We start from the raw sequence: 17,457 nt of genomic DNA, 5'->3' as shown, positions 1-17,457 counted from the left end.
ACCACCCAGGTGCCTCTGAGACAGCCCTGTTCTTATAAAGATGCTGATATCTTAGACCGAGAAGGCTGAGTAACTCACACAGCTAACTAATCGTAGAGACTGGGTGAGAATGTGGTCACTTTATTAAGTGACCTTATTATTAAGGTCACTCAATTATTAAGGTCACTTATTATGATCTTATTATTAAGGCTTCAATAAAGGTACAAAAACTCTGGCAGATTTTTTTTTTTTTTTTCCACTTTGGGGTCATATTTCTCTGACAGCCTCGCGTGTGGTGGTACCCACTCCAAATCACAGTCCTGATCCCAGAAGAAGAACTCATTTTCTGAGTTAACATGCATAACTCATTGAGTCCTGAAATGAATACATAAACTCTGGCTTAGTGACGCTTTGCCAGTCTACTGACTGGAAACTAAACACCCAAATAGCTTGCATGTAGTTTTTGGAAAGAAATGGTACTTGCTTAACATGGTTCCATAGCATTCTAGAACTCAGGAGCAGTAGCATTTGTGATATCTTAGTTACTTAGAGGCATGGATAATTTTTGTTTCACTGGATCAGGATTTTGGTTCCGGAAGTTTAAAAGCTTCTAAAATATCTGTGTGATCTATGTGCTGCCCATTTTATTGAGCACAATACACCCTATCTGGTGGCAAGCGGTCCTTATGTTTTTCTGTTTGTTGTTGTTGTTCTTGTTGTTTTCAGAAAGATTATTTTCTGGAGACATGGATTGTGGAGTAAATTGCATTCCCAAAGTCAGCTAAGGGAACCTTAAATCATTTAGTAAATCTAAGCTATACTGCAGGTGTGTGACTTTTTGTTAAATTAAAGATGAGGCTAAGTTGCTGTAATATCCCACAGGGTGTATATTGATTAAACTTTAGCCCATCTATTGATCATAGTCAGTAAAACTTATAAAAGCTGCTGTTTGGGAGGCAAAATCTCAAATAAATTCTCTTTGCCACTCACATTCTGTATCTACAAGCATCTGAAGTGTGGCGACTGAAAGAGGCCTCCTATACTTTAAGCCAACTGATGTTTCTCTAGGTAATTCACTGTAAAAGTAGATTTCCATTACATAAGTTCTAAATTAATTTCTTATAGTGAAATGAACAGAGTATAATGAAAATAATAGGTGCCTCTGCGGACTGAAATTTTATTACTGAAATGAAAAATAACGTTCCAGTGTACTTTAACATGACTAATAATTATCTTGAGTTTCTAGCTACATAATCAAAGGGAAATTGAATGCCAAATGATGAACCGGGTGATTCATTTAAAGTTTCTTCTGTTAAGGAAAATACTTGAATAAAGGGAATCATTATTAGGATTGACTGTTTGCTCTGACCATAACTTGACTGCATATTTGTTGATCCATAAATTCTAATTTGAATAATGAATTTTCATCATATTTCAGGGTAATACATTTTCTCTTTACTTATTGGGTTAATACATATTTACCAGAAATAAGAGATGATGGATATGTTGTATGACAGAAAAGAGAGTAACTGTAGGAATAAAAATGATAATCCAGAATTACAAGTTACAATGGCAACATTGCAAGAAGGTCTCTGATGCTAAATGGGTCCATGCATGTGCCAGTATGAAATTAGGTAATGTTTGCATAGGAAACTGGTCCAGGTAGAGGGCCCTTGAGGACTACCGGACAAATCTGAGCTGGCACAAACTTAATTGCATTTACTCTAGATAGCCACAAGATTACCAATTCCTCACAGAGAGCATCTTATTGATCATCGACCATATAATTTCCCAAATAGCATTTAATATAGGTTGTCACTTAGTTGATTGTTTCATGCAGAATGCAGTGAACATAGAGTGCTGGTAAGGATCTAATGGTGTGTCATAGTCATCATATTAGAGTAGCCTTGTATCTGCCTCGACATTTCCTCTGTGATAATAACCGTTTGGTCCACATATGCCTATAGATTGGTCCCAGAAATCAACTAGGTATACGATCGAGTATCACTGTATTACATCTTAAAATTATATCCAGAATAATGAGTTCAGTGAAATACCGTGGGAAGTATAAATTAATCTGTCCTTTTTTCCGTGTTTAGGTATCTCTCAATGACAGAAGAAAGTAAGCTAAGAACTTACTCTTAAAAAAAAGAAGTTTGTTTCCTAAACTAACAAATTTCAAATACAATATTAGGAATATGTATGAAGGATATTAGTAACCCATAAAAAATTGTGTCTATCTGGAACCATACTGCTTTAAGTGAAATATGATGACTTATTGGCTTGATTATTTCTACCAAAATGGATATAAAAGAAGTAAAAGCTACTATGGAGTGCCTTAATTAATTTCATAATAGATATCAACAGGTTCTTTATATTTGTTGAATGATTGATTAGTTTATTAATTCACTTCTAAGGCAAAGTCATACACCTATGACATAATGGTGAAAGCAAAAGAGCTTTATTCTCATGTAGTTTCCAAATAAAAATGACTTGTATGCACCCAATAAAGAATTACAGATAATTTCATTTTTCTGATAGATTTTTTTAGAAACAAACAGTAGTTCATGCTATTTATATGGAGACTCTTGTTCACTCAATAATAATCCTTATTCAGATCCTATTGTGCTTACAACATTTTTCCAGGAAAACAAAACAGAAAAGAACTAGCAAACAAAAAAACAGCACTTACTATTTGTGAACTTTCCTATCAAAATACACTCAAGGTTTCCAAGAGAAAAAAACCTTTCTAAAAGACAATAAAGCAAATGATATTTATCCATGAAGGCTCATCATTTGATACTTCACCATAAAATGCTTTCAAATATTACCTCACTTAATCCTCACAGTAAAATGAAGATGTGGGTCATATCTGCATTTTGCTTACAAAGGAGGTTCAAAGAGGTGATACATTAAGTCATGGAGCTTAGAAGTGGTTTAAAGATTTATAAGCATCACATTTACTTGGTTTACAAACCTGTGTTAATTTCTTTATTGCTTAATAGCATTTTCACACATATGCTGGATCTGTTGTAGAGACAAATTTCCATAGAGTTCATCTTTGCATTCTGAATCAATCAAGACCAGGAGGTACATCTCGTAGACAGAGAAAAAGAATACAAATGTTTTTCAGTGTCCTTAAGAGGTTGTTGTCTCTATAGTATCAGAAAATCAGGAATTTTGTTCTTGATAAAGGCCCCAACACATTCTTCTTTCTTTTCTATGTATGTTCAAGAGCCTATCTGTATATTAGCCTTTGAAAATGCACCTCGAGCCACTGCTGCCACAAAGAGAATAGTGACAATTTCTCACTGGCTTAGTAGATGATATGATTAAACCGACCTTCATTCCTCATCTAAGTATATTTTATCTTAAAGTAAGCTCTTTGGGCACCTCGGTGCCTCGATGGGTTAAGCCTCTGCCTTCGGCTCAGGTCATGATCTCAGTGTCCTGGGATGGAGTCCCGCATGGGGGGGAGGGCATCTCTGCTCAGCAGGGAGCCTGCTTCCCCCCTCTCTCTGCCTGCCTCTCTACCTGCTTGTGATCTCTGTTAAATAAATAAATAAATTCTAAAAATAAATAAATAAAGCAAGCTCTTCTTATTCAAGTGTAACAGTATGTGTAGGGGCAGTCATGTTGACTAGAGCATTAACGTATGGCTGAAGGAAAGAAATTCTTTCTGTTTTTTATGTACAAGCTACAACAGGAAGCTTCTCTTTCTCTTTTGCTCTTGCTAGTCTAGTAGCCAATAGAACGTGGTCTGAAAATCACCACCCACTTCTGCAGCCAGATCTAAGATATCTCACTGTTTCTCTCTCATAAAATTATTAAACTATGTACTTTTTAGATGATCTATAATGCACCTCTCTTTAATGCTGGTATTTCCAGACTGATCAAAACCACTTCTGAAGCCTTGTTTTGTTTAGTTCTGCCCTTGCCTCTGATTGTTGTTTTGTTTTGTTTTTAAGGTTTTATTTATTTATTTGTTTATTTATTCATTTATTTGAGAGATTGAGAGGACAGGTGCGATGAGGGGCAGAGGGAGAAGCATCAAGGACTCTGATAGTACGAGAAGGATTTTTTGTGATAGGAACTCAAGCCAAGATCAGTTTCAGGGTACCAGGACTTAATGCTTTGGGAAAGCCCAATGACCTTTCTCTTTCCCACTTCTCTGCAGTGTCTGGATCTCCTGTCTTTTCTCTGAATCGGATTTGCTTTATACCTCTACCTCTTCCTGTTTAAATTCCTTCTTTGTGTTCAGCTTTCTTCAATTAACATATAGTTATTATTAGAACAGTCTATGCAAAATGGTCTGTTTCTTGTTTTGATCACACAGTTGCAAGGGTTGTTATATTTTAGCTCTTTAAGGTGTTCTTTTCACTGAATGGCATTTCCTTGGATGCTCTACAGTTTGGACCTGCATGATGTTATTAATATCTTAGCACCATGTTCTACATAGTCTGTTAACACATTGCACCCAGGAGAGATATGGCATTGTGTTTCCTGGACTCTTGGGCTTCATACATTCACATTCTTGAATCCACTGTTAAAAACAAAAACAAAACAGTTCATATTTTATTGAAACCATTCTTTTCATGTTAGCTAATGCTGTCTATCTTCCCAAATCCAATCAACCCTTACTAACCTCACTCAGCCTCTTAATAGGATTTACTATAATTGTTCACGTGAAACAGTCTCCTTCCTTGGCTTCTGTGCCACCCATTCCCACTTTGCCTCCCACCTTGCGTCTTCCTCCCCTTGTGCTACCACCTGGTCTTATACCGATGCTGACATGCTTTAGGCTCAAAGGGTGGAGTGCTGCAGTACCCAGTATTTCACCTTTCTCCTGCAGTTGTCTCCCAGAGGAAACCATGCTATCCACACAACCTTAAATTTAGGCTGATGCATCTTAAATACATATTTGCTGTTCTTGAGCTTGAACTCTGCACCCATATTCAGTTCTTTGCTTTTGATTCCACGTTTATCTAATTGGCTTCTAAGGCACAGTGTGTCAAAATCATTGATTTCTCCCCCCTTTTTTTTTTCTCCCAAAGGGAGAAAATTTGTTTGTTTATTTCTTCTACCTCTATCCAGCTCAGTAAACAGGCTTATCAATTACATGATAGATCAAGGACACATACACACACAAACACACAAAGCACACCCAAATGGAGTCCTTTGTAACCCCTCCTTTACTAATGCCACTCCAATAGAAAGTTCTATAGGTTGTATCCAACAGCATTATTTTTTATGGTTCTGTCCATTTTCTTCCTTTTCCCACCTTTATTCAAGATGACATCATTTCTTTTCTGAATCACGTTTAACTTTTTGCAGTCTAAGAGTCAAAGTAGCCATGGTAGAGATGCCGGGGTGGTTCACTTGGTTAAGGGTCCAGCTCTTGGTTTTGCCTTGGTTTTGAGGTTATGATCTCAGGTCATGATATTGAGCCCCACATCAGCCTCCATGCTCAGCATGGCATCTGCCTGAGACTCTCCCCCTCTCCCTCTGCCCCTTTCCCAGCTCATGCTCTCTCTCACACATAAATAAAATCTCCAAAGTAGCCACTGTGATTTTTTCCAGGATATAATTATGTTATTTCCTTTGTTTAAAAATCCCCCCACTCCTTTTTTTTTTTTTTTTAAGATAAAAACTCTTTAGCACGTGCTGCATGGATTGCTTGTCCTACCCCTGGCCACATACCACATCCTTTTGGCCTAGTCACATTGAAACGTACATTGGTTCCTAGACCAAATCAAGCTCTTTCTTTAATTTGGATATTTTCACTTTGGTCTCCTGGATTTCAAATATTCTTCCCCTAGTACTTTGTGCCTAATCAGTTCATTTTTGTTCTGCAGGTCTAGATAAAATGTTACTTACACTGAGGTTAAGGAAGAAGGGAGAAATAATAGAGATTTAAGGAAAGGAGGAAACGGAAACACTTCCTTCAATAGTTCTAGAAATAGTTTGGAACATTTCTAGAGAATATGATGAGTTGTTTGCTATATTTTTAATTCATATTTATGTTAATAAACTGTTGGATAATGCTGGATAATGTAAAACTCTAAAACTTAGGGGTAGTGAAATAAGCAATTAAATGAATAAAGAAAAGTAATGAGTAATTTATAAGCATAGTGTATGTGTCTGAGTTAGTTGAAGATCAGCTAAAGTAGGCTGACTTTTGTTTGCCAGCTCTGCTTAACTCTAGTGCATTCAGTCATGTACCTGCTCATTTCCTAGGTAGCTCTCCTCTAGGATAGGATTCCTAAACTGGGACAACTTTGTCCTTGTGTCTCTAATCTTCCTTCTGGCTCCAGCATGTTCTTTTTGTGGCAGTGGCAGGGCATAAGAAAGAATAGGCAAAGTCCTATGAAACCTTGGCCCAAATATGGAACAGGACACCATCATTTCCGATGATGATAATCACTTTCAATTACCTTACACCTCATTCTGAATTTTAAAAGTTTTTTTTTTGTTTGTTTGTTTGTTTTTGTTTTGTTTTGTTTTGTTGTTGTTTTAAAATTCCAGTTAGTTAACTTACAGAGTGATATTAGTTTCAGGTGTACAATTTAGTGGTTTGACACCTACACACACTCAGGGCTCATCTCTTTGCTAAAGTAGGCTGGAGGCAAAATCTGGCAAGAGAAATCCCTGCAATTGGAGAGGGAAGATGATTTGTGGCCAGTAATGCAACCTACCTCTCATTTAGTTTTCTCGTTTTCTCACTCAACAAGGGGGCTAGGTGATGCACATACAATGGTAATTAATTGAAATGTTTTGGTCTTTATTTTATATTTATCTTCAAATCTCAGCTATAATGAAATTCCAGGATAAACTAATCTCTGACATCTTCTATTTTCCTAAAAATTTTGCACATAGAGCAATGAGAATTTTCATTTTTTCTTCCAAAGTACTAAAGACTTCCCAGAGTCCTACTAATATTTAGTTATTAATCCCAATATTCCTATCATCTACTGTTCTATTCATGGAATTCAAAAAGGTATTTTTTTTTATTTGAATTAGTAATTTAATTAGACATTAATTAGGAGTTAACAGATAAAAATAATTTATGTCAGTTCTATGCAAATATAAAGTTGCCAAGCAAATCTTAGGAGGCAAACACAGAAACTAAAAATATACATTTAAATATTTGAATATGTCTGATTTAATATTGCTCTTGTCTTAGTTTCACTTTCTTCATTATATAATCAAGTGAAAAGAAGAGTTATCTGTTTTTTTTTCCTAAGGTACTTCATTGACTACAGTGCTGAAGATGACAGATGTTTCAACATTGATGCCAATACTGGAACTATTAGGACTACAAAGGTCCTTGATAGAGAAGAAACTCCATGGTACAACATCACAGTGGCTGCCTCAGAAAATGGTAAACTACTTTATGTCTCATAAAAAAAAAAAAACTTGTCACTTGTACATAAAGATTTATGCCAAGTTTTTTCTAGGGAGCGGGACTCTTACCCTTTTTATTTGTGGCGCTGGCATCCAGCATCTCACAGAGTGTGCAGAACATATTAGATGCAGTTACTCATTGTCAGATACAATGAATAAATCTCATTTTTTTTTTTTTTACTTTAATCCCAGCACACTGGTGGAAAGTTGACATCACAGAACACTTCAACCCCATCCCTGAGTCTAAAGTATCTGGTTTGCCTCATAATTGTGAGGCTTGCTCTGTGTTTTCTTTCCATTGCTTGCCTACCATGAAAAAAAAAAAATTCTGTGAGATTAATATGAAAACTTTTTGTAGACATGTTTTTATTTCTCCTGAGTATATACCCTGAAGTGAGATAGCTCAGTTACACAGAAACTCTGTATTTAATTATTTGATGAACTGCCAGACTGTTTTCCAAAGTAGCTACATTTTACATTTGTAAAAGCAGTGGAGGGTTCCAGGTTCTCTGTATGATTATGAGTATTTGTTATATATCTTTTGATTATAATCATTCTAGTGGGTGTGGGTTGATAGCTCCTTATAGTTTATGTACTTTCATAATGTCCTCTGTTACCAATCAATAATTAGACTACTCTAGCCTTTTATAACCTGCCTATATTTTTGTGTTTTTACATCTGCAAAATTAGCTCAAGTGGCTTCCATTTAGATATTTTTTTCTACATAATATTCTCTTTGAAAATAAGCATACACTAATTACTTTTAAATGACTATTATAAAGAATACATGAGTGGGTTCATTTATGATCATTCTGGTTAATTTTCATTTTCAAAATAACCAGACTAGGAATAGAATTGCATGCTTTTTGTCACCTAATGACAATTAAATGACTGTCAAATGATAAGTGCTGATTCAATATTAGTTAAAAAAAATAAAGGGATTAATAGGTTAATATATCCAAGAAATGAGAAAAGCATTGAAAAGATTCAGAAAAGATTATGCACTATTGGGGAACAGGCTCTGTGTATAGAAGACTGAAGGGAAGAATCCCTAGAGAAAATGATATTTGTGAGAAAAAAAAAATAAACAGAAACTTACTTTAAAAGAAGCTCAAATGTAATTCCAGAGGTATTTCAACCAGAAACCATACTTTAGATTGCTTCTAAGTCTCCTCTTAGTCCAAATAATATTTGCATCGAATAGAAACTAATTTGTGACTATACATTAGTTCATATATACAATGAAAATTATATTATTTGCAATTATCACCAAAGGAAATGCTCCTTTTTACTTAAATCACATCTTAAATATATACTTAATAAGTTATTTTTATTTTTTTGTTAGTACTGCATATGGGGAATGGTTAATACCTATCTATTAAGTAAAGCAGTATAGTAGATCATATTGTACTGGATTATATACAGGATAATTTAAAAAAAAACAAAAAAGCCTTAGGGACACCTCAATTAAACATTAGTAGAAATAATTTAATCCTGAATATAAATACGTATGTAGAAAGAATGAGCAGTAGATAAGGTTTTATAGTCATGCTGGAGACTTGCTTAAGAAGTGCACATTCATACACTGATTGCTTGACTTAAGTGTCTTATTGAACATCACTGGGGGCCCTTCTAGGTACAGTTGCTTGTAAACATTAATCTCAAATTCAGCCACACTAGCAAAGTATTTACTAATACATCCTGTTTTGGAAATGTACTTGATGTTTTTTATAAATTATTTTTTAAGACCTTTTTTTTTTTTTTTTGTAGAGCAATTTTAGGTCTACAGTAAAATTAAGAAGTAGGCACAAAGAGTTTCCAAAGAGCCCCCACACCTACACGTGCATTACACCCTCCATTATCAACACCCTCCACCTGAGTGATGTACTTGTCACACCTTTGACACATCATCATCACCCAATGTTTGTAGGTTACAACCACCCAATGGTTGTAGGTTAGTTTTGTGGTGCTCTGTGTTTAGATGAAAGTGTGGTTGTATGTATTCATTATTATAGCATCATGCATACTATTTTCCCCGCACTAAAAACCCCATGTGTACTGCTCATCCATCTCTACTTACCCTGACCTCTGGTAACCACATTTTTTTACTCGAACAATAGTTTTTCCTTTTCTGGAATGTCATTTAGTTTTAATTACATAGTGTATACCCTTTAAGATTGGCCTCTTCCATTAGTAGTAAGCACATTTAAAGATTTTCCATGTCTTTTTATAGCATACATACTGAAGGACATCTTGGTTGTTTCCAAGTTTTGGCAATTATGAATAAACTACTGCAGCAAAAACATTCATGTGTAGGCTTCTAGATGGACGGAAGTTTTCAATTCTTTCGGGTAATACCAAGCACTGCAATTAGTGAATCAGACGGTAAGGGTATATTTAGCTTTGTAAGAAACTGACAAAGTGTTTTCCAGGGTCGTTATAGCATTTTGCATTCTCCCCAGCAATGAGTGAGAGTTCCTGTTTCTCCACATCTTCCCCAGCCTTTGCTGTTAAGCGTTCCCCAGATTTGGGTGACCCTGCGGTATAGAGTGCTATCTCATCGCTTTAGTTTGCTTTCCTCTGATGACACATATATATGGAACATCTTTTCATACACTTATTTGCCATCTGTATGTCTTCTTTGATTTGGTGTCTGTTAAGGTCCTTGGCCCACTCTTTATTTTGGTTTTGTTTTCTCATCAGTAAACTTTAAGAGTTCCTCATACATTTTAGAAAATAGTCCTTCAGATTTGTATTTTACAAGTATTTTCTCCCAAACTTTCTTGTTTCTTCATTCATTTGACGTTACCTTTTGCAGAATTAAAATCAGGTTTTTAAAACTCTTCTTAATGTAAGTTTCTGAGGAAGTTGGTGTTCCATGGAATGACATTTAGAAGTTATTATTTCAAAGAACTTTTGGGGGGCTTACCTAGAGTGTTGTGCAAGGAAGAGAAAGGTGCCCCCTTCTGGGCAGATGAAGCAATGGAGCAGGGTTTAAGAGAAAATAGAAAACAAATGAGTTCTGTATACAGAAAAACAAACAAACAACAACAACAACAACAAAAAAACCCTTCCTCCAAGTAAACGGGCCACATGCTAAGGGACCAATGTGAGAATATGGGGTATCATAAAAAAGTGTGTGGGCCTCTGAACATGTAGGTGGGGCCCAAATACAGTGCAGCTCTTATTTACATGGTGTTTTAAGATTTTGATTTATTTATTTGACAGAGAGAGAGAGATTACAAGTAGGCAGAGAAGCAGGCAGAGAGAGAGGGGGATAGCAGGATCCCTGCTGAGCAGAGAACCCAATGAGGGGCTCGATCCCAGGACCCTGAGATCATGACCTGAGCCAAAGGTAGAGGCTTTTCCCACGGAGCCACCCAGGCACCCCTACATGGTGTTTGATTCTGCTTTCTTTTATCCTTTGGTTCTAAGTCCAAGTGACTTTTCAGCTGCCCAAACATATGGTAAAGGCAGAAAACATGTGTCTGGTTTTTGACATCTTTCCTCCTTCCCAGCTACCGCTAAACATAGCTGATTGCTATCTTGTTTTTGTACTGTGTGCTTTTACAGAAATATCATCCTAATAAAAATCTCTGAAATACAGAGAACAGGTATTATTTTAATTTTATAGATAAGGAAATTGAGACTCATACAAAATATGAATCTAAATATTTTGGCTCCTAGATCTATGCTCTTCCTAATATGACTCTTAAGGGAAGCTGATATTCATTGAAACCAGGTTTGGATCACATATTTTAACTAATTGAGGTTTATTTTATCATTAATTCATTCTGTGGCAGAAGATTATTTCTACAATCTTAATGAAGACACTAAGAATCAGATGAATTCAATAAACTGCCTTTGATTAGAGAAGTAAAAAGTGTATTCTTATCCCATATCACAGTTCTTGATGAAGAAAGTTTTTAAAATAAATACCTGAAATGTTTCTGTTACAGATAGCATGACTTCCCTCCATGTAATCCGTAATTTAGCTCTTTAGAAATTTCTGTTACATTTCTGGTTTTGAGTAACAAATAACCACATGATTTCTGTAGGTCAGAGGTTCAGGTAGGTTCAATTGGATTCCTTGCTTAAGGTCTGGCAAGACTGAAGTCCCGTGTCAGCTGGTCTGGGCTCTTACCTTGAGGCTCTGGGGAAGAAACTGTTTTAATGTGCATTCTTCTTGTTGCCTGAGTCTACTTCCTTTAGATGTAGTTACACTGAGCGAAATAAGTCAATCAGAGAAAGGCAATTATTACATACTCTCCCGGATATGAGGAATTTGAGAGGCAGGATGAAGGATTTTGGCAGGCCTGGTAGGGAAGGAAAAAATGAAACAAGATGGGATCGGGAGGGAGACAAACCATAAGAGACTCTTAATATCTTAAAAAAAAAAAAAGAAAGAAAGAAAGAGAGAGAAAAAAATGAAAGCTTATTCTTTTTACTAGATGACAAATATTTTTTCAGGGTTTTATATGACTCACTACTCACTTTTCCTTTTATATGACTCACTAGTACAATTTCCAGAATAAATAGCTACCATCTCCCTCCATTTCCTTATTTATGCCTAAGGTCAAGATAATGTATAATTTTATCCACATTGCTTTTCAGAAGTTGACTTTATGGTCATAATTTACTAATCACTAAATCCAAAGAGTATTTTTCATTTCTGATCTCTCCCTGATGTCTTTGTGCTATTTGACTGTATTAATCACTCTCTTTTCACTTGTTATTTTCTACTTTCTTAGCCACCCTTCTAGTACTTTGGTATGGTACAATTTATCATTTCTACCCTAAACTACACATTGATAAATTCACTCAAAATGTATTAATAATTGATACTTGCTAGGACGTGCCGTATGTTAGGCACTAGGGATTTTGAGGACCCTGTTTCACTTTTGAGGAATTCAAGAGGCTCATGCCGAAGATGAGGTAAATGGATGATTGCACTATGGATAATTATTGTGACAACGTTTTTAGGGGCTAGGGAAACATAAAGTCATGGTAGTTTAGCCTCTCTAAGAGGATCAGTGAAGGTTTCATGGACAGGATAATGCATGGATTCAGTCTTGAGATGAAGGGTGAGGAAAGGTTAGCCTGCATTCTGTTTCCAACTATACCTACATTAGTCAGGGTTCTACAGAGAAACAGAACCAATAGGATTCAAATCTAGAAGGATTTAGAACCAATAAAGAGACTTTTTTCTTTTTTTAAGAAATTGGTTCATAAGGTTATGGAGGCTGGGAAGTCAAAACTTTGCAGAACCAATATCCCAGTTAAGTTCAAAAGCCAAAACCAGAAAGAGCCACTATCTTAACTCAAAGGCAATCAGGCAAAATAATTTTCTCTTATTCAAGGGAGGGCCAGTCTTTCTTCCTAGTCAGGTCTTCAACTGATTGAATAAGGCCCACTCACATGGTAAAGAACAATCTGCTTCAATCTATAATTTTTTTAAATGATTTATTTATTATTTTAAGTGATCTCTGCACCAAACGTGGGGCTCAAACTCATGACCCCAAGATTGAGAGTCACATGCTTTACCAACTGAGCCAGCCAGATGCCCATTTAGTTCACCAGTTTAAATGTTAATTTAATTCAAAAACACCCTCACAGAAACAAACAGAAAAGTGCCTGTCCAGATATCTGGGCACACCATGATTTAGAAAAACTTGTTGTAGTATAGTATCTAGGGTTTTATCATGCTCCCTTGGTGATTGTTAAAGCTTGAAAACCATGTGCTTAAGTGATTCTAAAGCAACTTATTATTAAGAAACATCGCTTCCAATCACAACATAATTTATGTCACAGCTCCATTTAGTACTAATACCAAAGACAGAGGTATACACATATGTTCTGAATTTTTCTTTATAAAATTTGGCCTTCTCTGTTTTCAGCTTAATTCTCAGAAAAATGTATATCATACTTTTAGTCACAGATACTCAAACAGGCCATGTTCTTTGAATAATTGTATAATCCTTTCATCTCTCAATGTCCTCTGCTCATTCTGTTCTGCTTTACAAACCTCTGTTTACTTTTAAGAACTATTTTACATGTCAGAACATCTGTGAAATCCTCAAAGTCTCAGGAAAATTTTACAACTCCTCCCTCTTTATTCTAACTTTATGCATGCCTTAAATTGAGCATTTATCACTTATTAGGTTTAAATATGGCACATCACATTTTATTGTAACGTTTGTCCTGTGATTGTGAACATCTCAGATCTAACAATCAGGTCTAGTGTATCTTTATCCTAGTATTCACAAATACTAAGAACATTTCCTGACACATCAAACTGTTAGATACATGAATACTTTTTGTTCTTCATTTCTGCACCTACCTTAACTGCCCCAAAACTTTGTAACTTACTACACAGTTCAATGATCATTAAATTATATATATTTCCCATTTTGCCTAAAATATCTTATTTCTCCTTGTTCTGTGCACCATATGTAAGAGTTTATCCTGATCAAAATCGGACGCTCAGTGTTCACTGCTTGCCTGATAGATGTATTTCCAAAGGAGCCAAAGTCAGGGAGCTGCTACTGTATTGATACTTCTAATGAACCCGAAAGTTTTTGGCTCTTACCAGAGTTCACGAATTAAACAACACTGCTTGTTTTTTGCACTGTTACGATGTTTGCCTCAGCTCTCCTTTTCACTTCTCTAAACAAATTATATGCTTATCTCAGTCCAGAAACCAATGTTTAGTGCTGTTTAGTTGTTGAATGCTTCTTGTTTTTTCTCCTCAATTCTTATGCAACATTGCAAACATATTCAAAGATTAGTATCCATAAATTTCAAATTTAATCTAGTTGTAACTTTAGATGATGGAAATTAAATACTTTTATGGAGTATTTATTTGTAGTGTATATGTCTGTGTTTTAGTTACCTTTTGCCATGTAACAGATAAATATAAAATATCTAAACAATAATTCAATCTGTTCTAAGATTTAAAAGAAACTTACTGGTCCACATACCTGTAAAGTTCTCAGGCAAATTAGGTTTCAGGGTTATCTTGATTATGTCCCTATCTCTATTTCTCTGTGAGTTTCTGTGTTCTGCTTTCCTTGTTGTTTCATCTTTTGCTGTAGTGTTGCTATATTACAGTAACAAACAACAAGGACTCTGCTTACTTGCCACATGGTAACAGAATGAATGGCGCCCGAAATTGGGTTACGTTCACCCTCCTGTACAATCCAGGGTGAAGTTGTCACTTCAGACACTCTACAAATACTGCTCCAGGGGCATCTGGGTGGCTCAGTGGGTTAAACGTTTGCCTTCAGTTCACTTCATGATCCCTGGGTTGATGGAGTCTCACGTCCAGCCAGGAGGCTACTTCTCCCTCTCCTACTGCCCCTCCCCCTACTTGAGCTCTCTCTCTTGCTTGCTCTCTCTCTCTCTCAGATAAACAATATATATATATATACACACACACACACACACACACACATACATACATACATATATCTCCAATTAGGCCTGAACTAATCTCCATTCACTGTTTTTAAAAATTGTATTTAATACATAATATGAGACCGTAGTAGGTAAATGATGGCAAAACGTATAGGGTTATTCACATTGGCTCAGGACCATCAAGGCTTATTTCTTATCTTTACCTGCAGGCCAATTCCATTCAAAGCTATTCAAACCTCTTTTGAGTTCTACCCATGGGGAGAATTTGATATATACTACGTTCTAATTTTTGATGCTTTTTATATAATATGCTGATACCTTAAGGGTTTGTAAAAACTGCACTATCCCAATTTCAGTATCAAATTCTGGAAGAATCAGAACAAATTATTTCATTCATAAGGAACTTGAATAACTGAAACAATTATATGCAGCATTGCTAAATATTTCTTTTATAGTTTTCCTGGCTTTTCAAATTTCCAATATCTTTTCCAATTTCCTTACATATGTCAGGTCATCTTGCTTCTCTAATGCTTATCAAAAAGAACAATCAGAAAGGGGTTTCCATAGTTTCCTGTCATCAGATCTAGCAGCCTCACTAATACTGTGGGCATTAGTTTCCATAAATCTCTGGCTTCCTTCTGTGAATGGGGTCTCCCTACCATGTTTATGCTCACCACTCCATGCAGATCCTAAAGCCTCACCTTTCTTGTTCACTCAGTCACGGAACTGTCAATTCCTCTCCTATATCTTCATTTCCCCCCTTCATAATTCTTATGCCCTCAAAAATAGGCTTTAATTCTAACTGAAAATAAAATGTACTCAAGCAAACAAAAACGGAGACTCTTCCAGTTACAAGTTCATTATCCCGTTCCCTTTCCTCTAAACCTCTTGGAAGACTTGCCTGTATTCACACCCTGCTCCCTCTGTCTCCATGCTCTTTAAAATTCACTCTCAGGGCCACCTGAGTGGCTCAGTCTGTTAGGCGTCTGCCTTTTTTGGCTCAGGTCCTGATCCCGGGATACTGGGATTGAGTCCCGCATCAGGCTCCTTGCTCAGCTGGGAGCCTGCTTCTCCCTCTCCCTATGCCTGCAGTTCTGTTTCTTTGTGCTACCTCTCTGTCTGTCAGATAAATAAATAAAATCTTTAAAAAGCGAAACAAAAAAAAAAAACAAAAAAAACTCATCAAAGGCTTGTCTTTATTACTTCACCAAAATTATACTTGTCCTCCATATTCCAAAATATGAAGTCTAATTCTTCCCTCCATTTGCTCAGCAAAGCAGCGACTTTTGGCGCAATTGGCAACTCTTTCCAGAAATAGGCTCTTACTTTGGCTTACAGGCATAGCATTCTCTAGACACTCTTCTTCCTTCATTGGCTCTTCTGTCTCCTCATCTCTCCTCCCATTGACTAGTGGGGCATCCTGATTTCCAAACGTTAGACTATCTGGAGTTATTGCCCACATGATCTCATTCAGTCTAATGAGTTTCCATAACATCTACATGTAGATGACTCTCAAATTTACATATGCATCCACTTTTTCCCCGAATTCCATATTAACCACTCCAAAATCTCTTCTCAGAGTTCTCAAACTGAAAATGCTGTATGTAAATAGTTTCCTCAAAATCTAATTTCTCTCTAAATCTTCTCCTCCAGAGGCATCATCTATCTCAATAATGATGGCTGTAGTCCAGATGGCTTCTGAAGATCACTCAGTGTCATATTTGGCTCCCCCTTTTCTCTCATGCTACATACCCAATTCGTCAGAAAGCTCTATTAGCTGTACTTTTTAAAATATCCATAAGTCAACTACTTCATAACACCATCACTCCCATCCCTGTCCAAACAACCACCACCCCTTCAGCTGGAATGCTGCAGTAACTTCCAAAATAATCTTTGCACCTAACCCTAACTTCTTTTAATCTATTATCCAGAGAACTAACAGAATGTACCTTTTTAAATAAGTAGTACCATGTACTTCTTCTTCTAAGTTTTTATTTAAAGTCCAGTTCATTGCACACAATGCAAATATTATTTCAGTAGTAGAATTTAGTGATTCATCACTTTTATACAAGACCCAGTGCTCATCACAAGTGCCCTACTTAATACCCATCACATATTTAGCCCATCCCCCCACTCACCTCACCTCTGGTAACCATTAGTTTGTTTTCTGCGGTTAAGACTATATTTCTTGGTCTGCTTCCCTCTCTCTTTTTTCCTCCATGTTCATCTGTTTTCTTACTTAAATTCGACATGTGAATGAAATCATACGGCATTTGTCTTTTTCTGGCTGACTTCTTTTGCTTAGCATAATACACTCCAGCTCCATCCTCATCATTGCAAATGACAAGATTTCATTCTTTTTGATGGCCAAGTAATATTCCATTGCACACACACACACACACACACACACACACACACAAACACACACACACACACACACACACACACCCCACATCTTCTTTCTTTATCCATATAGCAGTTGATGGATATTTGAGCTCTTTCCATAATTTGGCTATTTCTGATAATGCTGCTGTAAGCATCAAGGTGCATGTATTCCTTTAGAAAAGTATTTTTTTATTCTTTGGGTGAATACCTAGGAGTGCAATTGCTGGGTCATAGGGAAGTTCTATTTTTCACCTTTTAAGGAACCTCCATATT

General features: G+C 36.2%; 1 protein-coding gene across 6 annotated transcripts in view; it reads left to right on the top strand.

The window, feature by feature from the left end:
- CDH18 (cadherin 18) overlaps window positions 1–17,457 on the top strand; it is a 982,055-nt gene that overhangs the window by 907,358 nt on the left and 57,240 nt on the right. For all 6 annotated transcript variants that reach the window (XM_059416934.1, XM_059416937.1, XM_059416936.1 and 3 more), the window contains one exon: window positions 7,224–7,360. In XM_059416934.1, coding sequence (XP_059272917.1) covers window positions 7,224–7,360 — 137 coding nt within the window. The remainder of the gene's footprint in view (window positions 1–7,223; window positions 7,361–17,457) is intronic.

The sequence above is a fragment of the Mustela nigripes genome, chromosome 12 (assembly GCF_022355385.1).
Source record: "Mustela nigripes isolate SB6536 chromosome 12, MUSNIG.SB6536, whole genome shotgun sequence".
Lineage (NCBI taxonomy): Eukaryota > Metazoa > Chordata > Mammalia > Carnivora > Mustelidae > Mustela > Mustela nigripes.
Note: the sequence above shows the minus strand (reverse complement) of the source record. Positions and strands in the feature narration are given on the sequence as shown.